This window comes from Epinephelus moara, chromosome 16, assembly GCF_006386435.1.
Source record: "Epinephelus moara isolate mb chromosome 16, YSFRI_EMoa_1.0, whole genome shotgun sequence".
NCBI classification, from domain to species: Eukaryota; Metazoa; Chordata; class Actinopteri; order Perciformes; family Serranidae; genus Epinephelus; species Epinephelus moara.
In genome coordinates this window covers 30,018,919-30,043,100 of record NC_065521.1, presented here as the reverse complement: position 1 = coordinate 30,043,100, position 24,182 = coordinate 30,018,919, and the positions used below count along the sequence as shown (strand labels likewise).

The following is a 24,182-nucleotide window of genomic DNA, read 5'->3' as shown; positions in this document are numbered from 1 at the left end:
AAAAAAAGTACAGTACTGTATTACCTGTTGGAATTTTATTCATCCACCATGGTTAGACACTTTTCCTAATGCTTGGGTTCAAGGTGAAGTGGAGACAAGTTCAGAGGTGGTAATCTACACGTGACTTTTTCCTCTGTGGTCAATCTATATTTGTGTGTTTTTGCAGGAAGCCCTCAGGTCATGCTGATAAGGAGGTGATGGCAGCCACTGTCCTGACCTCACTGTCCACATCCCCTTTGGTGCTCTACCCTTCCTCTGCAGCTACAGGTAACATCACTCCCTCAGCATCAGCTCCATCCTAATCTTAAACACATCTGCAGTGGAAACCGTCAAAGACTGACTCATCCACTGTATTAAACAAACTAAGGCCATTTACTTCACATCATGCCACAGGGTTACTTACTCTTAGTTAGGTGGAGCAGGGGGACCCTGGGAAGAAAAACTCATCAGTTACTGAGATGTTACCTCGACACAGACTGATCTGCAGAGTCGTATATGTGTTCAGTTAATGGAAGGCTGTCTTACAGTGTCATTTGCACTATTCCCTTATCTTTGTATGCATGCTTACCCAAGCCCAGCACTTGCTGCCAACTGTTCAGCCATGACCCTATCATCAGAGCTCCTTTTGCTGGTTCTAGTATTACCATGCCAACCCTGCCAGACGGTCAAAGTCCTATCTGCTTTTTTTTCCTGCCAGCATTAAACCAAGGCTACTCTTTTTGCTTTCAGTAAGGCAACATGTAGTAGCTCATATTCCAAATAAACCTGTTTGACAGCGGTGTACGACTTGACCAAAATAAATCTGTTACAGTGTACATTTTTATTGTAGAATTCATTAGATCTATTCAGAGGGTGCTGTGGGTTTTGGAGGAGCTAATCTCGATGAAAACCTTACTTGACACAAGGTATTGCAGAAGGTGGTGGATATCATTGATTTATCACAGTTTATCCGAGCCTCGTGAAAATGCAAATTTAATTGCTCAATTATTAGTATTAGTATTACAGTATTAGTATTTTCCAAATTTTGCCCCTCATCCTCACCCAATCCAGCACCACCACCCTTAGCTCTAATACTAACACAGGCAAATAAGCTTTTGGCCATTAGCCTTGTGCTGACAGAGATGCAGTCTCCAACAACCATATCCAACCATCCAGGCCAAACAGTTTTGCATACATGTTCTCAATTTTGATTATATAGCACAAAAGGTCAAGTCAGTTATTTCAAAACACAAAGGAAAAATATTTCAAGTTAGATTTTAACACTTATATTCCTTCTTTTACCATAAAACAAATAAAGGAGCGAAAACAAAATGCCCTCAAATGAAGTATTTACATCAGCGGCACATGTGTTCTGCACATCTGACCCCGCTATGATTGTGAATATGATGCAAGTGAAACTCCACCGCAAAATTTCCCAATAACTGTGTGGAGTATCAGTTGACAAGTTGCAGTGTGTTTCAATGATAACAATACATTTATTTATCATGTAAATACAGATACTGATACCGATAACAGTAGTTAAAATAATAATTTAGCTGATTGCTCATAGCCGACAGCAGATGCCAATGTTTTTATATTGTTGCTTGTTTTGTTGTTACTGTTATTTATTCCTCCTTTTGTGCCAGGGAAACTACACTATGAAAAAAAGAACAAAACTGTTTTTAAGTAATTACACTATCTTTAAATGAGCACACATTCAACATACACATTTATGAAACAACCTTTCACATTAAAAAAAATCTTTAAAAGTCCTCCTGCTTAATATATTATACTTACCCCTCTAATATCTATTTTATATCGCAGTGAAAGCATTAACACACAACTTAATTTACTCAAGGTCCTCGCCAAAAAATTCATTTTACAAGATTACATTGAACACATCATGAGAATGTTATGATTTACCTTCGCCCTCTATAGAGCTTGAACGCATCATTATGTAACTGTATGCAACCTCTGTGAGCTGTTAGTTGCTGCAACCGGCTTCATAGAGCTAACATTAACTAGCTCTCCTCCTGCTGATGTCAGCATGGATTTGTTGTTCACAGTGTAGCATTATCAGGGAAGCAAAAAGGTGTGCTCTCTGACACAACATTAGTGAGTTTATTGTGTCCTTTGGTGTCCGAAACATGTTTTCTATTGTTTTCTAGCCACCTTTATCACAACACAATGATATCAGAGAGCCAATTCACCAAAGAGTCATTATATTCTTCTTCTACCTGCTCATTAATTTAAGTTTGAGACCATTAGTCTCGAGCACTGCTTTTTAGCCTGGGAAACTGATGTGATACAACAGAAAAACATCACTCACTGCTGTCAGTGCATGTCATCTTACAGGCCGATGGCAGTCAACAATGCAAATATCAGCAGATACAAATGTTCAGCTGATAAATCAGTACATCCCTAGTAGATACATATAACTCATATTGTCAACGATATAGTCAGTAAATACAATTGTTGTACTTAATCCCATTTAAGTGTCAACCATATCCCTTTGCATGGGCTTCCTTCTGAGCCTTGGGCCTTGCTCATCCGTACCCTGATGTCCCCTGACAGCCAGGCTCCCCAACGACACTCCTTATTGCTATCCTGAACATAAAAAATGGCTTCTGCGCGATTTTTGTGGCTTCACATCAAAAGTAGTTTTTTGTGATACACATTTCCCCCTTATTGTATCTTTTAGGTCTTGAAATGAAACCTGGCCACACTCTGCTCTGAGGGAGGTGAAACATTGTCCACCTCAGGGCTTTAGTAAATCTGTGAGAAGTAATCCTCATGGACAAATTGATCTAGTAATGTATTAACTGGGATTCAGCTTCTTATATTCCTATAGGAAATAGTTATTGGTTGGTATATGTTAATCCCCAGCATACATCATATTAAGCTTTGCTCTATGATGGGGTTTAAGTTTTGTTTTTGTCCTATGTCTTGCTGCAGTGAAAGTCAGATAAAGCCGGCACGATTATCCAGTCTCTTAGATCAAGCGTCATTGGATGAGCTGGTCAAAAGGCCAAAGGGTATAGAAAAGGTTTGTGGGCCAAGACTAAGAGAAGTAATATGGTACCTTGTCCAGGAAATTAAAGCTGTGTTGGGCTTAATGGGCAGAGTCCAGTATAGCTAAATGAAAAATGTTCGGACAGTAAAGTATCCACTGCATATACCATATTAAAGCTATTTATGCATCAAACAGGCTGTCAGGGTTTAGGGCTTTTGAGAGATTTTACATTTTCATTTCCCTTCTAGAGTTAGGATGTGGGTCAGGACTGCTATGCATACTCTTCCAACTTTATGTTGTGCCAACATTGTTTTTATTTCAGACCTTTAAAATATTGTGCACAAACACTCAAGCTCACTTTTGTCTTACCATTAATCTAAACTGTCTGTCTTCTCTAAACTGCAGTCCCAGAGCCAGCCAGCAGGGCTTGGAAAGAGGTGCTATCAGATAGCTACAGCAGTTCAACCAGTGGCAACTGGAGCTGGGATGCCAGCGACCAATCAGTGCCCTCCACACCGTCCCCGCCGCTATCCAACGATACCAACAAGAATTTCCTGCTCTCGTCCCAGGGCGATGATGTCATTGAGGATGTCGCAGAGAGCACGCACTTCATGTTTGAGGACCCCATACCTCGAAAGCGTAAGGTAAAAATGGATGACACTTGATCTGACTTATACATCAAGGGCTCATTTATGCTCAAAGTTAGATACTTATACGAGTATGGACGGAGCCTTCTGTCCATGTTCATGTCCATGTCGTCCATATTTGTGCACATTTTCTGAAAGCTTACGGATATGGACGAACAGAGTGGTACCAAAGGAAATCATGGGGGCAGTGTAGTGCAGGTCAAGCACAATGAAGACATTTTGAAAATGGCGTAACAGAATGAATCTGTAATACAGTGAAAAGAATTCTCCATCTTCATGTGGTGATGTATTTAATGGCCTCACAGACCACAATCGCCTACAATGCTGCCTCTGTTGAAAGGTACATTATTAGACCTCCTCCACTTTTGCCATGTTTGTTGTTGTCGGAAACTCCTCGCTGTATTCTAGTGCCATCTTTTGGATGTATCTATGACACTAGGACACGTGAAAAGTATGAGGGCAATGATAGTTACAGTGTTTGAAATGTAAGTATCTAGCACGTAAATTAAGAATAAATGAGCCATATATCAGGAAGATAACATACTCAAAGAAATAAGTTGACATCCACAGTTTCTTGACTCTGCTGTGGTTTGTGGTATCACAGCAGCCCCAAATTCTGTCCATTCCACTTTAAACTCAAACCAAAAAAAAATCAGCACGTGCTGAGTAATACTTCATGGCCACAGTTGTAGAGAAACAACTCTGATACGCTTTTGTTATTTCTATAAAGTAGCAGCAGGGAGAGACCTTGGAAAACCTGCTAGAAACATCCAGAAAATGAAATGCAGTTTAACAGCCTCTGACATAAGACCTGTCGCTTTGTGCTTGTGCAGATGATGGATTATGTTCTCCCTTTCACTCCTCTCCCTCTCATTTTTTTAAACCATAGAAACAGTCCAGAGCGTCAAAGTGTTTTCACTGTCAAGAAGCCTTACATCCCCTCTTTAGTCTTTTCATGGGGGGAGGTGGGAAGGTTTAGTAAGATTGAAGGAGTGGGGAGGGATGAACAGCGGGAAGTAGCCAAAGGTTCAAGGGATGCATAAAAATGAGACTCGGAGGGTGCAGAGGAGGAGAGGAGAATTGATGCTCATGGTTGCAACAAGAGGAGAAATGAATCTCAATATTTCCTCTAGCCATACAGTGACAGAGGAGAGCTCATACACTGTACAATATGTGGGAGTTTGCAATTCCACCTCCCTGGAGTGGGGCAGATTATTGAGCTGGCGAATATATAAAACCACAAAGACTCGGAGGACGACGCTGCTAGAGAGCCATGCCATACCATAGATAAGCAGACAGGAAATGAAGTAAGATGACGCCGGGAGGAAAATAGACACACAAGTTGTGTGGAAGAGGGATAAAACGTGAGCTAACCTGGTGGCCAGCTTTGTGTTGCAATATAACTGACGCCAACCCCAGAGGTCCAAACCCTCTATGAGCAGCTGCCCCTTGGATTGTGGGCTGTTTGATTTTCTGCAGGCAGTGGGCTAAGAGGATTATTAAACATGGCAATCACCAGTCTTACTGTAACAGTGTTAAGATGCAAGAAAAACGCTTAGGGAATTAAGTGATTTGTGATTGTTTGTGGGAATAAAGACTAGCTTTGCTGTGTCATTTGTATTAGGGTTGTTATAAACAGCATGGTAGGGAGCGTGCACACAGCCAGCACCAGTTGAGCAGTTGCTGTTGAATAGAATAAAATGAAGTGACAGTCAATGAGAAATAGTTGAGAGCAGTACTAGTTAACATAACCATTGATAAAAACCTGTTCTACTCTCACTCCTCTCTCAGTTCTCCCCTATCTGTCTTCCCTGCTCCCTCCCTCTCTTCTCTTCTTGGCCTTCTTTCTCCAGAGGCTGTTGAAAGGTAATGAGAGAACACACCCACTGTCTTTCATTAGCAGTGATGCAGGTCCCTGCCTGCTCATCGGACAGCTGCCAACCCCTGATGGGCAAAAATGAAAATGAATTGATATTTTAAAAAAAAACACCCACTCTGTCTTTTTATCTTTCTCTCTCCCTCATGGTTTGCTCATGAACCAAAGAGACTTATATTCAGCTTAATGTGAAACCAGATTTGAGGGGGTCAGATATGATGAGCGTTTACAAATGCTACTTTTGATAATCAGAGGTTAGAGAGAGACCAGTGTGGTTTTCACAGGTGTGCTTTTGTCTGTGTGTGTATATGAGGAAGTAAAGCATACATGTGCTATGTATATGTAGTTGTACTTTTTTTTGAGAGGCCTTGAATGTTGTGTTAAACATCAGGGACAGCCCCAGGCTGCACCCCAGCACCAACCTATTTCCGGTGAGATAGATCATGCTTTGATGAGCTCAGTCACTGTCTCACCAGCTCATCCTCTGACTGTGCGTTCATACTTTAAATGATAAGCTGTGCGCACCTTTGTAAAGTTTGACTTAGTGGCAAAATGTGGGCTAGTTTTATTTCTGATGCTTGGAAAAAATTAGGGAAACTGGACTGAATAATACACGCTACATGTATGAAGGTATACAGAATATACTTTTCATGTTTTGCTATAATTTGTCTTGCATATATGTGCATGAAAATTGATAGTCTGCCTTGTAAGCCTTGCAAAATACTACATTGATATCACCAATCTGAGTAGATCTAGATCTAGTAGAGTAGATTTGCAGGGGAGGTTGTAGCCATGCCAGCAGTACAAGGAGCAAAAATCTAAGTATATCTTCATAAATTGAAGATAACAAACATCAAAAACTCATGTCCGTTTGAAATTACAGTTAGACATGAGACCTCCTGTAGGATTAATCTCGGGGTTGAGGCAAAGATTAAGTTAATACACAACCCCTAAAGGTTATGGTTTGACTAGCGTAACCAACAAGTGATGAGGCGACCCAATGCCAGACAAGGGGAACGCACATCAAGTACAGTACTCTCTGTGTGATGCAGGACGTAAAGCACCGCCCCCGTATAAAATACCAACTTTCTAGGGAGTCCCATGGATCTTGACCCCGGCCCACAACATGCACAGAAAGCAGGAAGAGATGAAAATAGTACATTTAGTCTGCTCATCGATCAGTGGCTGAACATGAAAGCACTGCGAGGTAGACAGAAAAGGGTACAATTTCATTGTCCCCTCTGCGTCCCCTGTCTTTTTCTGTCTCTCTTTCTCTCCCACTCTGTATGTGTCTGAGCTTGTCATATATCGGGTTTCTATTTTTATGGGCTTGCTGCTCTAATAGCTCTCTAATGAGGTGTAGTGTTTGGCCCCTTGTAGCGTGGCACTCAATCTCCCACGAAGGCCATTGTGTCGTGGCTGCCAATGAGATCCACACAGAGGAACATGACAATACACGCTGCATAGACCTCCATTTCCCATGAAATACTCATCAGTGTGTTTTACAGATAATGTGTTAAGTTTCATCACTGTTTCTGCCGTGGCTGACAGCCTATGTTTTTCCATTGTTCGGAAAATGATTCACAACCCAAAGGCTTTAATTAAAGGATTAAATAAATAAACCAAAGATAGATGTAATGACAACACACTCACAGTGCGTTTATAGTGACACTTGTCTAAATCAGCTATCCTCTGACTCGTGCTGGTTTTGTGGTTATCGTCTCTTCCAGAACTCCATGAAGGTGATGTTCAAGTGCTTGTGGAAGAACTGTGAAAAGGTCCTCAGCACCTCCTCAGGGATCCAGCGACACATCCGCACCGTCCACCTGGGGTGAGTTGGAAGTCATAACAGGAAAACCGCACACACGCAGCGCTCAGTTATCGTCTCCAGAAAGGATTCTTGACCAAATATTATAGGTATAATTCACATATCTTATTCACAGGTACTGTAATATAATGTGTTACTGTTCCTAAATTCAGTAATCACATTACAGCTGCTAATGAAACAATTATGTTGTTAGTTGAGTTACAGAAGTTCTTCAATTATCCACATAATGAATGGATAGAAAAAAATTAATCAAACTTGCCAACAACTGCGACGCTGTCTAGTGCACCTGTGGAGAGGCTCTACAGCCTGAGCAGTGTGTGCTGTCTCCAAGGAGGAACAGGTTGTCTGACAAATGATTTGAGAGATTCCTCCTCATTATATATAACGGCTGCTTCAGTGATAAACAAGCCAAATAAGCTGAACTAGTCTACAATAAAACTACAGTTTGGTGAGCGAACGACTCAAGTGACTTTGTTGAGTGTGTTTGGCTGTTAAATGCAGATCATATGTCATTTAAACATGCTTTTTTCTTTATAAACCTGTCATCATCCAATGGTGTTCCTCCTTATTAGCAGGGTATCAGTGCTCGATACCTTTTAAGTATTGACCAAAATAGCCCCGTACTGGCATTTGATTCTTTTTGTGCCGGGATTTGATCCCAGACCACCCTTACTACCCGGCCATGTCCAGAGCTGCTGTGCTTCCAGCAAAAGTTCTTTTTAATGTCTGCTCGGTTAGCACACGCTAACACAGCAGTGACGGCTAACATCCAACACTGAGCTGTTAAAGAGTCCCAGTGAACTTGCACCAGCACCAAAGTGGTTCATTCTGTTCTTAAACTCATCAATAACTGTTTGATACTCTTAATCGTGTACTACTGTCACTATATGTGTGGCCATGCAGACTCTTACAACTGTCCCCTGTGCAAAACTCACACCCCCACAGCGGAAGCTACCTACCATACAGTGTGTGCTGTGGGGAAATGCAGCGCAGTGTGTTTGAGTTGGCAGTTCAGCGTGCCGAGATGCCGCCAAAACACAAGCTAACACAGCAGTAGCAGTAGTGTGCGATATGGACAAAAAATAATATCTCGATATTTTGGGGGATTTTGAAGATAACGATAATTAGACGATATTCTTTTAAATATGTGTTTTTAACAGCCTGAGTTATAGCTCATTAATTGTTTCTCATGGATGATATTAATGGAAAAATGTTCTTAACATTTCTTGCTGCTTTTTTACCTGCTCTCTGTTTGACTCTGGTGACGGCTTTTTGTAGCGTCAATTCCGGGTCCATTTGCAACTGTTCTGCTTTTTGTAGCGTCAATTCCGGGTCCATTTGCAACTGTTCTGATAGGCGTTTGTCCCGCAGACTCACCACAAGCCTGTCCCTCACCATCTCATCATGTAGAGCCCCGTAACCGCAGTACTACGCCAGACAGTGCAGCGCCGAAATGAAACTGTCGGCCGTCTCGCCCGTTTCTTGAAGCCGCTGATTAAACTTTGCTCTCTCAAAGATCACATTCCTACGATTCTCTTCTGCTTGCGTCTCCAATCCAGAAGCAATGCGGAATCTGTCGAAGCGTTTAATCCATTTAGGCCAGTCTTCAGCCTTGAAGGTGAACTTTTCCGGCGTGGAGACTTGAAACTGTGCCATGTTGCCGCTTCGTTCAGCTAACTGTGGCCAGGCTAGGTAGCTCCGTAGACGGTCTTCCGGTACTGTGAACTTTAGCCTGACAGGCTGGGACCTATCACTACAGTTGACCCACGTCTTCCGAAGCTGCTGGAGCATCCGTGGGCAGTGTTGCTATGTTGTCTCGCTAATGTTTGTTAAGCAGCAGGCTGACCTGCCGGGAAGGTGCCAGTGAGAGATCATGTGACCACCTAGACGTACTGTGGCGTGCTGCTGCACGCAAGTTACGTAACTCTTGTTCAGTGAATGTGTGGGGTTTCAACCTTTCAACGTGTGTTTTCAGTTGTTTTTGTGAAGTCATTTGCATACTCGATGACGTAAATTTGCACATTGTTAAAACAACAATGACGATATTATCGTTAACGATATATATCGCCCATCCCTACACAGCAGCAGCAGCTAACACTGAGCAATTAAACAGTCCCAACAAACTTGCACCAGCAACAAAATGGTTTGAATCTGATGTTAAACTCATTAGTAACCATGTGGTGCTAACACATAGCCCAGTCACATATGTGTGCAGCTGAGCAGACTCTCACAACTGTCCCCATTGCGGAGCTCACACTGTCGTGAAATGGAGCATGGTGTATTTGAGTTGACAGTTAAGCGTGCAAAGATGCCACCAAAACATTTAACATTATGGCTATTCTACACCCAACCCTATTCACATTATGGGTATCGAATGAAGTACTCTATTTGTATTGGTATCACTTCAGGGGTTCTGGTTTCGGCAGTGGTATTGTAACTTTTTTAACAATACCAAGCCCTACTTGTAAGGATAGGGATTTGTGCGGCATATGTAACATTTAGCTTTATATTGTTAACTTGTAATTATGCAACAATGCAGTTACACAAAAGAAATGTGACAAGTAGTGTAACAAATTACTTTCTACAGGGAGTCATTAACTAAAGTAATGCTTTAATTTAAAATAAAAGTAATGAGTAAAGTGTAATACACACATTTTTTTGAGTGATGACCCCAATACTGCTTTAGATGTGTAGTTAAATGAATATTTAAGGTTCCCCACTTAAACCTTAGACTTACATACTGCCTAGTTGTGTCTATTATGCACTCAACCACAGTTTTTTGTCTCAGCTGAGCCACCGCACACACACACACAAACACAAACACTCACACCACCACCACCACAAGGCAGTACGATGATCTGCATGAGTCACATCGATGATCTCCATTGTGACACCGACAGTATTTAAAAGTTTGTTTTTATTTGTATTCATATTCATGTTTTTATAACTGCAGGCTTTGTTTTTCCACTTTGATAAAGACCACTGTGTGGGTGTCACTTAAATAATCCTTTCTCCGCAGCTTCGGGGGTAGTTGCATTAAACTGCGATTTAAATAATGTGGTAAGACAAGAAAAGTGACACATATCTGACTAGTAACAGATTGGATGCTGTCCAGCTGACTGCCTTTACATCTGAGCTGAGCTTGTGTGTCACTGCTTCTTTTTCACACTCGAGCCTTGTGCTTAGAGGTATATTATCTAATAAAGAAGCAGGTACTTTGTATCACAATGCTTAAAACATGACTGAAGATAACTTAAATGTACGGGGTATCACACTGTGTGTGTGATTGCATGTTGTACATATATGTGATCCACTGTGTCACATTGTAACAACACAGCACTAATCTACCTTTACTACTTTTACCTGATGCAGCAGGTACATTTGAGACTGTAAATAAATACATTTGTACCCCAGTAAAATACATAAACTTTGAGTTTAAGCAGCTATTTGAAAGGGATCTTCACTATGATGATTTTAAGTTTATATCACTAGAATCAAGGGGAGACAGACTCCATGTTGCTCTACTGTTACTACATGAGTTAGTTTAACCTCCTGCAGTAATTGTCATTTCATCACCAGTCTGTTTGTTTGAGGATGCCCGCAGCCCACTGGCTTTTACTGCCCCCTGCTGCTGGGAAGAGTAACCACCTCCTGCACTCTGTGTCATTAAGTGTCAGCGGGGCCCATGTTTGTAGATGTCAGTGGTATTTTAGTAAAACGGAAAGTCACATGGTATCTTTTATCACTACTATGCTTCCAGTCAGTGTTTTGAAATGTACTTTTAATGTTATTAGATATATTTATTGTTTTCCTCCTCTCAGTATTGTTTGTATGTTTACAGTTTATGATAAGAAATCATAGAATGAATGAAACATTTATTTGCTTTGCACAGCTGAGCATAAAATTGTATCAAAACATGTCACCAACAACACATAACATGAAGTGCATAGAGTGAAAAAATGTGTTGAGTATGCATTTTTGGTAAATTTATCAATATTATACTGAACCAAGATTAAAACCATCCACAAACAGATATTACCCAAATTAAATTATATGAAATTGAATAAACATCACCCTTGTTTTTTATAAGTTTTCCCTTTAGTACACTAAAATGTTTCTGCTTCATTTCCAGAGAAATGTCTAACAGCATTAAAATAATGTGCGAGACTGCAATGGCAATATATCACAGGCCTACTCAGCCAACCTCTAGCACAGGCAACAGTGTTTAGGCTAATGCTCCTCAGAGGAATGTCCATTTAAGATCATGGACCTGAGCCATGAAATTAATGGTTGCGGATAAGAGGGGAGTGAGTGGAATTATTTCAAATACATACCATAAAGCATTTTCCGGCACCCGCGTTTATAAATTTGAAATGAACGGGAGAAACTGACTTAGTTTGAGAACATACCTGTGCGGCCTACATAAAGATGTGGTAAGATGGGTGTTGAAACTGAGTGTCGTAAGAGGTCCGATGATGTTTATTGTCACATCAAAGCTGAAACTGAAATTAAAAAGAAGCTACAATAACTCAGTTTAGGATATCCTGAAGAGTTTCTAAGTAGTTGGTCCTCTCCTGCAGGCGAAACAGCGACTCGGACTACAGTGATGGAGAGGAGGACTTCTACTACTCAGAGATCGAGGTCAACATGGACAGCCTAACGGAGGGCTTGTCCAGCCTAACACCCACCTCCCCCACCACGGCTGGCCCTCCGCCTGTCTTCCCTCCACCGCTCACTGCTGTCCCTCACTCTGAACACATCAGTGTGAATGGATCGCAGAGCCATGCCCCGACACCGCTCAGTCAGTCAGCTCCCTCCACGCTCTGCCACATCCGCACTGACCACGCCTACCAGGTAATTCACACAAGACTTTGGACACACACATTACTCAATTTTATTTCTGAAAATTGAAGCTACTGCAGTGTCCCTGAAAATAAAACAAAACCAAAAAAGCATCAAGCACTTACAGAGCCACAAAGTTTCAGATTTCTATCATATGGAATCTGCAGAGGCAGTTTTTAAGATCAATGTGGGAAATAAAGCTCTGCGGTCAGAGTGAATTACTGAACTCCTACACCAGTATGGGAGTATATATCAGGGAGAGAAAAGCAACAAAAAAAAAAACATTCTTGCAAATATTAACAAAAGGTCACATGAAGAACGAAGTCCGAATATTTTTCAAGTCAGACAAGATATTCAGTCGTGTTCAAATTCCTGCTTGCAACACTTCATTTGAACTGCTTTGTAGCAACTTTGGGTATCTGTGCGTCCTCCTCCCTCTTCTTCTCCGTGTACTTCCTCTTCTTTTTTCTTCCTCTTAACTGTACAAATTTATGAGCACTCCTTTCACTTATATGACCTTGGAGGTAAAAATGAAATGGTTTCAGCTGGAAAAACACATTTGGTTAAAGTATAAATCATTCAGTATTGAATATTGAATTCAGTCCTTCGCAGTGGTTCGAGGTTGTATGAAACTTTCAGTTGCCATGACGACACAAAATGCACTTGAAAATAGACTTACAGCATGTATACGCACTGCAACTACAATAACCACTTCTCACTGTACTCATACTCTTCGCTTTAATACTGCTAACTTCATGCTCTCTCTGCTGTTCCTTACGTTGCCTTATCTATAATCCTAAAACTCGCACACATTTTCTATGTGAAATAGTTTATGTGGTAAGCAGTTGTGTTCCTGATTAGAGTTGATATGAAGCCACATTTCAGTCATAGAGGTGGAAAAATGCCATCCCTGCTCATTATATGATCTGTTTCTCTGTATCCTCCTCCTCTCTCTTTCTATTTGCACTTTCCCTGTCCCTCCCTCTTTCTGTCATCTCCTCTCCTGGCTATGGCGGGGTGGTTGTCCATGTTCCAGGCCACTGCTCCAGTGAGTATCCCAGTGGGTCCTGAGCTGGCTGGGTTAAGCAATGGTAATGGGACCGGGCCTGGAATTGGGACTGGGAACGGCATCAGTGTGTCGTGGCAATCCCCTCCTGTCATTTTCAAAGGCGTCCCGGTGAGTGAGGCTTTGTCTCACGCCTTTTTATCTTAATCTTGTTCTCTCTCCTGCTGTTTCCACTGGTAACCTTTTTTGTTAGCCCTTTTAGCCCTCTTTTTGTTTTTTCCACCTTCGCTGCTTCGTAATAACATCAACTTTTAATACATACAGAGGCAAAAGTCTTTCTTTATGTAGCACAATCCATCCAAAGATGCTATTCAAAGTATGTAACATATAATCAAGATAAGAAGACATAAAAATAAATATGCATGCAGGTATAACATTAAAGTATTTTCAACCTGGACCCTATTTTCCCTTTTTTTTTTTGTCTAAGTGACAACTGGGAACAACAGTTTTTTTTTTTAATTTGTCCAGTATTGAGCCACAGCTGTGATACAGGCTGCAGTGTAACCACTCGGGGCATGTTCACACCATGAATTTACGTCCACTAAAGTACTTGCTTTTACCAGTGGCTCGATCACTATTCTGAGTGTCTCACAACATCATGGAGAAAATCACTACAGAGATAGAGCTTTTTGTTTAACCGGAAACAGCCTCAAACAAGAACTGTTAGTGGACGTACATTGGCAGTGCACACATGCCCTGAGCGGTTACATAACAGCCTGTTTCGCAGCTGCCAGCTGTGGTCAACACTGAACCAATTTCAAAAACTGTTGTTCCCCTAAGTTACCCTTTAAATGTGGCCAACATTATATTGTACATGTGTCATCGCTCTTCATGTAAGATTTTTGCAATTAAATAGATATAAAAAGTTCAGAATTAAAAGCAATCAAACAAGTAAAAACGACGAAATGCACTCTCTAACATCATCATGGCCTCTAGTAGGCAGTTTTAAAGGCTGGGGCCATAATGGCTGCAGCAGCATTGCCATGAATCAGAGTGTGGGCTCATGGGACAGCCAGGAGACAGTCAGAGGACCTGTGGGATCTAGGGGGCACATATTGTATCTTAAAAGCACATCAGATGTCCTCGGGCCCAGAACTGTTTAAAGATTTACAAACCAATAAAAGGGTCTTAAAATCAATAATAAAACTGACAGGCAGCCTCTGCAGGGACACAGAAAAACTTATGTAATGTGAGCTCTCCTGGTTGTAGATAAAACATGTACAGATAAATTTTATATGAATTGATTTTGAACCTGTGGCTTTTTTAGGCAGACCAGAAAGGATTGCATCAAGATATTGCAGCCAGCTAGTGATTATGGTGCAGATTGATCTCTCAACAATGGCCTTGTGATACAAAGCAGCTGTATTCAGGTATATTAAATAAGATTATAGTCCAGGGTGACACCTGCGGCAGGTATTTTACTTGGAGTGCGCTCCAGTAACTAGTCCCATTGTCTTGTCTTGGTTGTGTTGCAGAGCCGCACGACGCTAACATCTGAAACACACTTATGCGGAGTATTAATGCAGCTTGTGTCAGCAGTGCCAAATTGGTTGTCATCCATGTAATTGTGGTAATTCATGCCTGTCTCTTGATATTAGGAAGCTTATACAAGAAACACAGTACGTGAATTTGCATTTTCTAGGATAGCAAAGGCATGACCCACCCTGCTCTGTCTTACTCTGCCTCTACTTACCCTGGGATTCTTACCCTAACACTAACTAACCTCACTCTTGCTTAAACCTGACCAACCTAACCAAGGAAGGCAACGAGTACTAGCCATTCAGAGGGAGAGTAGGGAAGGTCATACTTTTGCTATCCGAGGAAATTCCTGCACAGTACAGGTTGTGGCTCTTGTTAATCAGAGGTAATAAAAAAAATTCTGCCAGTAAGATACTGTAAGGTTGACAACAGTGAGGTCAACACACTTCCAAAGCCAAAAAGAATAAAATGTTCTGGAGTATTTAAAGCCGAGCTGACACTGAGAAGACCAAGACAAACAGCGTTGATCCCTAACTCATTCACAGCTGTTACTAAGGCTGTCTCTGTACTGTTAACCCCTTGGGCCCCATTTTAATCTTGAAAAGCGGTATGTCTTGGCTGCGCAGACAGTGCGGGCGTCTCCAAGCTCACCTGCTATTTCGATGCATACGTACGCAAGCAACGCAAAGTGCAAATAGGGTTGGGGAGGGTGAATATAGATCAGAGGTTGTGGTGATTAACAAATAAACATCAGTGGTCTTCTCCAGGAGATCCTGTTGTAGATCTGGATGCAATGATGTGAACACACAGGACTACAATACGCAGCCAAAGCCAGACAGTGCAGGTTTTCTAATTGATTAAAACAAGGTGGTATTTCAGTCACTGTCCCACTGTGTTTCGTGTTGTAAATGGTTACCACATATCTTAAACTTTGACTCCAAGAAGCTGATGGCAAGTTATAACCAACCAGTGTGATGTGTGTCGAGGTGTATGTACTTCATTGTGAATGTGTACTTTGTTCTGACAGGGACAGAGTTAAGGTTGTATTTCTGTATGTCTGTCATTGGCATGTAGAATAAAGTGTAGTATAATGTTAAACAATGCAGTTATGATTGTCTTTCCACTTCTGCAGGGGCCTGTGACTCATGTCCGGACAGTTAGCATCGGCGAAAAGAGGCAGCCGGCATCCAGCACACACGCCACTGTTAACAAGAGCCATGCTTTAATAACGCCGGCGCCGAAATCAACACCAGGAACCAGGTATGCAGCAGCCATCTGTGTGTGTGATTGTGTTCACAGTGCTGGTTAAATGGAGAAAATGGGGCTAGTTTTGCTCGAGTTATCTCTAGTTATTCTCAACTATGAGACTGGGTTTAAGATAAAACATGTTTTCTTTTTGTCTGTATTCCTCTATCCATATCATGATTACTGGAAAATTATCTGCTTCCCCTCTGCGACTATGGTCGTAGTTTGAGTGGCTTTATAAATAGCATGAACCAGCCACGACAAGGACATGAAGCACTGCCAAAAGCCTGAGTTGCTCTTTATGGTGCTGAATCATATCACATCAGAGATCACATAAAAAAGTACAATTTCAGTTGCATGGAATCACTGACCTCTTTAAAGATGGTTTCCTTTTTATATCGACTTCTTTAAAGAAAATACTTGTTTGTTTTTGCACCTGACCCTTCCCCTCCGTGAACATTTACACATTCATGTGCCTTCAAGCGCACTGCACATATATATGTGTTTTGATGCCCGTGTGGGCGTCTGGATGTCTGTGTGCTTGTCCTTATGCTGTCACATCTGCTGTTACCAAGGAAACCCCGTGGGGAGGCGAAGAAGTGCCGAAAGGTGTACGGCATGGAGAAGAGAGACATGTGGTGCACAGCCTGTCGCTGGAAAAAAGCCTGTCAGAGATTCACCGACTAATCCAGTCCCCTCCTTCCCCGCGTCCGTGAGATGAGCTCTTCCTCACTTGGAGCGACAGCTGTAGGTGGACTCTTCCACTGAGAAGACGAGGGGAGATTTTCTTCACGATGGAGCTCTCAGTGCTGCTTCCTCCAGCCCAGCAGGGGGTTCGCCTTCTCTCTTTTCCGTTTCCAAACACAAAAGAGAAAATAAAACTAGTGGGTAAAAACAAACAAAAAAAAACCCAACTGTGCAACTTTATGCAGGTTTGGAGACTTTTTCTAAGACTGAAACATTTTCACACACGAATAAGGAAAACATTTAAATTGGATCCTTCTGATTTGATTTCTTTTTTGGTTTTTCTCTTGCCATTTTTCACTGCCTCAACTCAAGGCAAAATTTGAAGACTACAGATAAGCTTTTTGGTATACTCTGTTGTTTTAAGGAGTATCATGTAGTCTACTGTTTATGGGTAGGATCATGACTCTTTTTTTGGAGGTTTGAAGGTTAACACCAGATTTGCTCGGTAAGACCTCTGTAGCATATCCGTTCTTTGTTGTCACTGTTTAAGGGACTTCAAACCTACCAAAGGCAAGCCGCCTGTTCACTTACAGCTGTTTAGGTGTAAGCCACATCCTGAACCTAGCATCACTGTCTTCTGCAGCCTTACCAGATATCGACTTTATGTTCACGTGCATATTGTTCAGTATCTACAACCTGTTCATTAAGCGACTTCATTACAGCCAGCTACGCTTCTTGTAACTTTGCAAAAATGCACAAAACCCTCACACACAAGTGGTACAAAATGTTTGCCCTTGACTTTCCAAAAAAATATTTTTAAGAGATGTACACAATATATGAAATATCTCGTCTTCTCTATACTTGTACCCGAGAGATATGCACCTTGAAGAAATAAGTCATCTTTTAGAGTATCACTGAAACCACAGCGTATGCCTGAGAGAGTTGATATCTATTTCTTATATAGAGTTTATTTTCAGCAAAGACTTGCTGAAGCAACTAGCAGTTGCACTGTGCAATCAGCATGATTACAGCATTTATTATTGTCTTGCGTGGTTGTCATTGTTATTGAGGCGAGTTGAGGCTTTTCCTTTGACAGCAGATGTTCTTAAGGTTCACTGTTTACCACAATGAATGATACATGAATGAAAACTGCCCTTTGAAACTTTAACTTAAAGTCTGACTGATGTAACTTGTGTATGTAGGTGAATAACCCAACAATCAAGACCTGACGATGAGTCAGGCATCCCGATTGACTTCTTACTGTTTTAAATGGATAGGTAACTATCACTAACCAGCACTGCAACATTTGTAGATACCAAACGTCGTAGGATTCAAGACGTTTTCCTGATTCTATGTTTTTAGTAGATGTTGTGTCACTCTGGTCCAATATTTGGAAATGAAACATGAGTATCAAATCAAGTCAGTGCCGAGCAGCGGTGTAGGTGGTTGACTGTAAAGTGATTAATGTGTGAGTGAAGCAAAAGATAAAAATTAGGAAAAAACAAACAGTGGAAGTAAGGAGTTTTTAGACTAGACCTGTAATACTAAATGGCAGACCTGCTATTCCAAGCTTTAGATGAAATATAGGTGGTAGATTTTTCGATAGTTAGATTTTTTTATATATATATTTCCCTTTCACCTGTATTTCAGAAAAAAATATATTTGGCAATATTTGAAAAAAATATCACCCTTAAAAAATTTAAAACCTCTTTTTTTTGTACCCCTTTTGCGTTTATGTTAGTCATCCAATATATATAACTATGAAAGAATAAACATTACAAGCATTTAGTCTTTCAGAGATTATTTCTAAATGTTTTGAAAAGACACGGGAGTGTTCCTACAAAAGACAAACACAGTGAGAGAAGTCCACTAGATTAGCTTCTTTTCTTGTTCCCGATACCGATTCCAATACCTGAACTTGCGAACTGGATGATAGTGAGCACCGATCTGCTACCATTGCATTAAAAAAATAAAATTACAGCTGTATACTTCTGACCCTGTATAGATATGAAACTGGAATTTGCAAACGGCTACCTGAAATCAATTCTTCTTTGTTGGTCTAAAACAGTAGTTGCCACGGTGCAACCTGCAGTGTGAGCTGCTGTTTCAGGGCAGTGAAGAAGAATTGACTTTTGGGAAAAGTGCCGTTGTTATCCAGTTGTTAAACTACTTTCAACTTAATAACTAAATTACTTGTTATCGGACTGGTGCATAGACTCGCATGCTCACCGATACATGATCCAGCATTTTAGGCAGCATGGTACTGGTATTGTCATGGGAACAACTCAGCTGTGAAGGTTTCCAGTTCAAGCTGAACACCTGCAGGGTGAGGTTTATCTGTAAATGTCGAACTTAGACATTGACAACTTACTCTTATTGGTGATGATAATGATAAAAGTGAAAGACAGAATTAACCACCAGTAGTCAGTTAATGTTTTTAAGCAATTCTTTTCATTTCCCCCTCATTAGTAACATAAACTTGCTCTGAGTCGACTCAGTAAAGACAATACTGATATTTTCAACATGATAACCTGCATCCCACAAACTAGTCAAGTCAGTTTATTCATTAATAAAGCCCAAAGTCACAAATTTGCCTCAAAGGGCTTCACAAGCTCTACAACATTTGACCCCCCTTTATCTTTAAGCCGTCATCAAATAAAGAAAACCTCCTCTACATGTATTTTTCTGATCTGCTCTCAGAATCGTGACGGCAGACATTTTTTGAAGAGATTCATCCTTGTGCTGCGTGTCAGCAGCCTTTTGAATGTAGATTCTGCTGTCTGTCCTCTACTCTCCAAGCGCTCCTGACACTGACCTGACCTGATCACCATAGCAACGCATGACAAACACACACGCACAAACATGGCGCCTGTCCTCTCCTTGATGAGCAGGCAGTCGAGCATTCGAGCTGACTCCTTGACTGAGGTACAGTACGACTTCAGACCTCTGTCGCCATAGAAACACCTGTGCTTTCCCCCACGTCGCCGCAAGGTCACTCGTGCTGTCTGTTGCTGTGCTGATAGCACGTTAGAGGCGACCAGCTCTCAATGAAAGCCGGGAAGCTGTTAACTGGAGTCAAACGTTTTAAGCACACGTTAGTAGTTAATAACGTCACATTTAGTTCCCGTCATAATCCACCCTTTTGTTTTTCTGAAAATAAATGATCCTGCCTGTAAATCGTTTATTCCAGTGGCATCCCAGATAAGCTTCCGGTCTCTTCCGGTCAGAAACTTCACAAAGTGCCAATGAAAAGAACATTAAAAGGAAAAAAAGGTATACTGACCTAATGAAATTGCACTACGTTGCACTGCGCAAAGACATGTTTTTAATACATGGACATTTTCTATACACAAATTTTGAAGTGAAAGGATTTTTTTTTTCTTTTTCAAGGGGTGGGAGGGGTGTCGTCACTGCCCGATGGTTTAAATGGGGTGTCAGGGATAGGGGGTTCTGTACCTCTGGGGTCCCCCATTACAAGCACGTGATCTTGACAGTTCATGTCTTGCTCTCTGTGTCGGATTTATTGTACTAAACATACTGGCTGTTGTAGAAGTGTGGTACTGGGAAGTACAGTGTGGTACTTAGGTAGTCACTTTGCCTTTCCTTGGAGGAGTGCCAAGGGCTGAAAGCAGCACCTGCCTTGTCTCAGTGATGGGAAAACACCGGTCTCAGTCAGTGGCTGCGCATTAATGTCTTGATAACAGATGCTTTTACAGTGCTTTATTGCCTGGAGTTTTTCTCTCTCTCTCACACGCACACACACACACACACACACACACCATCTTTGTGCTTCCTTTCTTATTTACATTTTACTGAGCTGAGGTAGTAACTGTGTAGATACTGTTATTAGTGCTGGATACCACTTTTAATTCTGTTATCTCCAGTTTGGTCGTTGACGGAGTGTCGAGTGCAGCCCATCAGGTCTCTCTCCATCTTCAGCATGAACACGTTTCCACCAGCAGGGTCAGAGGCCGATGCTTTTGCTGGCAGTGAATGTCAATGTTGGCACGTGTTAAAGGGATAGTTCGGATTTTTTTAAAGTGGGGTTTTATGGGGTTCTTAACCATAGTCAGTGGATTACATATAGTTGATGTCTACCTGTACGCCCCCAGTTTGGAGAAGCTGTAGGATTGCAAACACGAAAGTTAAAACAATGTATTGCTTCAGATGGGGGCCAGCAACAAAATGTAATTTAGCCACCAAAAAACAATCTAAAACAATTAGAGTTATCGCTGAGACCATTGTCCTACCTTTCCTTTTTGTCAGACATTGCGGCTTCAGTTCCCCATCCATGTTCTCCTTAAAGCCACCAGACTCCATTGAGAAAAACAGTCATTTTAGCTCGCTGAATACAGGAGTTGCTGTTCAGCTGCTGCCTCGATCAGTTGGTTTGTTTGTGTAATTGTGTGACTTCGGTAAATCTGAACTAAACATATTAAATGCCGAAGTCGTACAATAACACAAAGAAACTCACAGATGCAGGCAGAGGTCGACCAGCAACTCCTGTGTTCAGCAGCGTTAAATTACTGTTTTTCTCAATGGAGTCTGGCTTTGAAGAGAGCAACACGAAGGCTTCATTTTGACACAGAAAATCAAGGTAAAACAGTTAAAATATTCTAAATTTAGCATGTTTTTGAACTGATATTAATAGTTTCAGGTGGCTAAAATAGGTTTTGCTGCTGACCCCTGCTTAGCTTTCGTGTCGGACTCCTGCCTGCTTCTCCAAACTGGGGCATGCTGACTGACATCTACTGCATGTCACACACTGACTATAGTGAAGTACCTCATACAACCCCACTTCAAAAGAGCTGAACTATCCCTTTAACAGGTTCCTGTGTTTGCCACTATTCCACCTTTTCTATTTGAGTTGCACTAAACTGGCCCGTGACAATCAAGGTTCAAGTCGTATCAGTTCGGCTTCTGTCATGGCCAGAAAGAACTGTGGGTACAAAGTCGCTCTGTCGGACTTCATTGGTATTTTTTGTCATAAACACAGGTTCTAAAAGTGGGAGATGGAGTTTGACATTTGATGGGTGTGCAGGCGAAGTCGATGGAGAGCAGACACGAGACACGCAGTGACGATATAGGTGGATTTTGCAGTTTCAGGGCTTTCTTGTACATATGCAACATAAAGAGAACCGTGAGGCTTTTTTCATATATTGTTGTTTTCTTTGTTGTTGTTATCTTGTTATATGAAAAGTAAACTTTTTTTTTTTACAGTATAGTTGCTCAAAATACTTTCTTTCATTTTTTTTTTAAAGTCGATTGAGAAGCTATAGTGAACATAACACATAAAAGATTCAATGTATATTGTAGCTTAGAGGCAAAGGGGAGAAAAACAAAACCTGTTGAATGTAAAACCTAAAAAAAGAAAAGTCTTTTTTTTTTTGTTGTCGTTATATTTGCTGGCTAGTTCGTACTGCCTGTAGCGCGTCCTGATTTTGGTATCCAAATCTTCTAACACCCACAGCTGTCGCCACACTGCTAAGTCATATCAAATAACCATGCAGTATTGCTTTACTATCTTACTTTGTGCAATGAGATGCTTTATAATGGAACAAGAACTAACTTGAGCTTTTGGTGACATCTGGGCGACTTGCTCACGCTGTTGCTGTTCGTCTTTCTCCCTGCCAAATAGTCATTTTTCCAAGTATGTGGTTATCACCGCTTTGGATGTTGTGTGTGGTCGTGATGTTTAAGTTGTTGTTAGGCAGGATAACCTTCGATGAAAATTTTAACCTTGTGGGAATCTTCATCCTGCCCTGCACATTCCAACCGACAGCACGCTTTTAGTGTCTTCCACTCGTATCCTTCCCATTTCATTGTCACTACAGTGATTCTTCTGCGATCACCTCGTCTTTTGTTTTGTTTTTTTCTTCCCATTTCCTGTTCTTGTGCTGTCCAGCTTTACTGTGGTCCCACCCAAGCCTTTACCCAGTATATTAAGCTAAACTAAACCCTTGAAATGTGCATAAAAAAAGCCTTCATTTTTATTTCCACATGTCAACAAAAAAAAATTGTGCTGCTTTCTTGAATGTCAGTTTTCATTTGTTTGTAAACCAGCAGCAGCAAAGCCAATAGATCTCCTTCCAAATCAAATGTAATGTAATGCATTGCAATGGCAGCTCCACTCAGTTTTCTGCTTCTTCTACTGTGCTCGTGTTGTTCGTCCAGGCTTTTATCCCTTTGTTTGTCACATCTCTCATTTGATGACCATTTTTATTTTTCTCTTGTTGCGTTTTTACTGAGCCTTACACTGGCTGGCGTGAAAACTGACTTTTGCTTGTTTTTGTTTTCTCATTGATTGATTGATTGATTGATTGATTGATTGATTGTCTGGTTGAGTTTGAGGTTGTTTTGCATGTCTAGCATCGCTCATTTTTTTGTTCTATTTTTTGGTTAGGAGATACAACACTGAAGGGTTTTATGTGTTAGATTTTCCCTTTCAGTAACTGATAACCAGAGGCTGATGTAGTGTGTTTCCCTCTAAATGTAAAAAACAATGCTCGTCGCAGCCTGACACACACAAACGCAGAGCTAAAAGCTTTTCTTTTTTTGTTGTTGTTGAGGGAAACGTGACGTCAGCCTCGGGTCTTCACTGGAGGGCAAGATTTCTCCTGTGTGTGGGCTCGGCCTCTGGTCTTCATCAGCAGTCCCACGCACATGGAGGAAGCACTTTCTGAGGAGTGGTGCACTCAAGGAGTATTTGTGTGAATGTCAAGCCTATGACTAGTGCTTGAAAAGATGGATGACCATGTATGATGCTGATAATGTGATCTATGTGATGTAATGTGACGGAAAGAAAATAAACCTGAATGGAAGAAGTCTGCCGTCAGCGTCTGCATTAATCTTTCACATGCACATGAATAAGATAAGTGACTGCAGGTTTACAATGACTAATCTTCCAAAGCTTGAAATGAAAGATCAATAGACAGGATTCATTCCTTTGTGTCTTCTTTCTTTGACTTGTCTAGTCTGCCCCCTTGTGGACAGTAGGGGGCTATGACAGCACTAGTCTTAGCAACCCTGTGGCTCAGTTGTTCAGAGATAGTCTGATTGGATCAAATCTTGAAAATGGGTTGTTACAAAGACAAGAAAGATTTCTGAAATTAGATGATCGGGATACCTTTGATCAAAATAAATAAATAAAAAATATATTAACAGCAGAAGTGTGGATTCAAGGTGTATTTCAGCAACAAAATGTCAAAAAATATATGATTAGGAATCCCTCCGTGTTCATTTTTCAGGAGGTTTTTACTGGGAGCCGAATTATCCAAAGAGGTTTCTTCCTCAGGTGATTAAAACTGGTAAAAAAAAACAACACAAACAACACTGTTTGGCTCATCACAGACCGCCCGCTAGCCCTTCTCCTGCTCATGTGTGATCACCTTTTCTCTCTGATAACTTAAGATCCAAGCGTTCAGGAGGTTTTCACTGGGGGCCGAATTATCAGCACAGGTTTCTCATTCTCCAAAACAAACATACCTGGTAATTTAACAGTGAATAAAGCAGTTTCACAT

General features: G+C 41.2%; 1 protein-coding gene across 2 annotated transcripts in view; it reads left to right on the top strand.

Moving 5' to 3' along the window:
* Positions 1-23,486, top strand: part of slc2a4rg (SLC2A4 regulator) — a 51,388-nt gene extending 27,902 nt beyond the window's left edge. Inside the window, exons 3-9 of one of the 2 annotated variants that reach the window (XM_050065713.1) lie at positions 167-267; positions 3,398-3,636; positions 7,246-7,346; positions 11,924-12,197; positions 13,222-13,362; positions 15,863-15,990; positions 16,551-23,486. In XM_050065713.1, coding sequence (XP_049921670.1) covers positions 167-267; positions 3,398-3,636; positions 7,246-7,346; positions 11,924-12,197; positions 13,222-13,362; positions 15,863-15,990; positions 16,551-16,662 — 1,096 coding nt within the window. In that variant the 3' untranslated portion in view covers positions 16,663-23,486. The remainder of the gene's footprint in view (positions 1-166; positions 268-3,397; positions 3,637-7,245; positions 7,347-11,923; positions 12,198-13,221; positions 13,363-15,862; positions 15,991-16,550) is intronic. The other variant, XM_050065714.1, reaches the window with a different exon arrangement.
* The last annotated feature ends 696 nt before the right edge of the window (positions 23,487-24,182 follow it).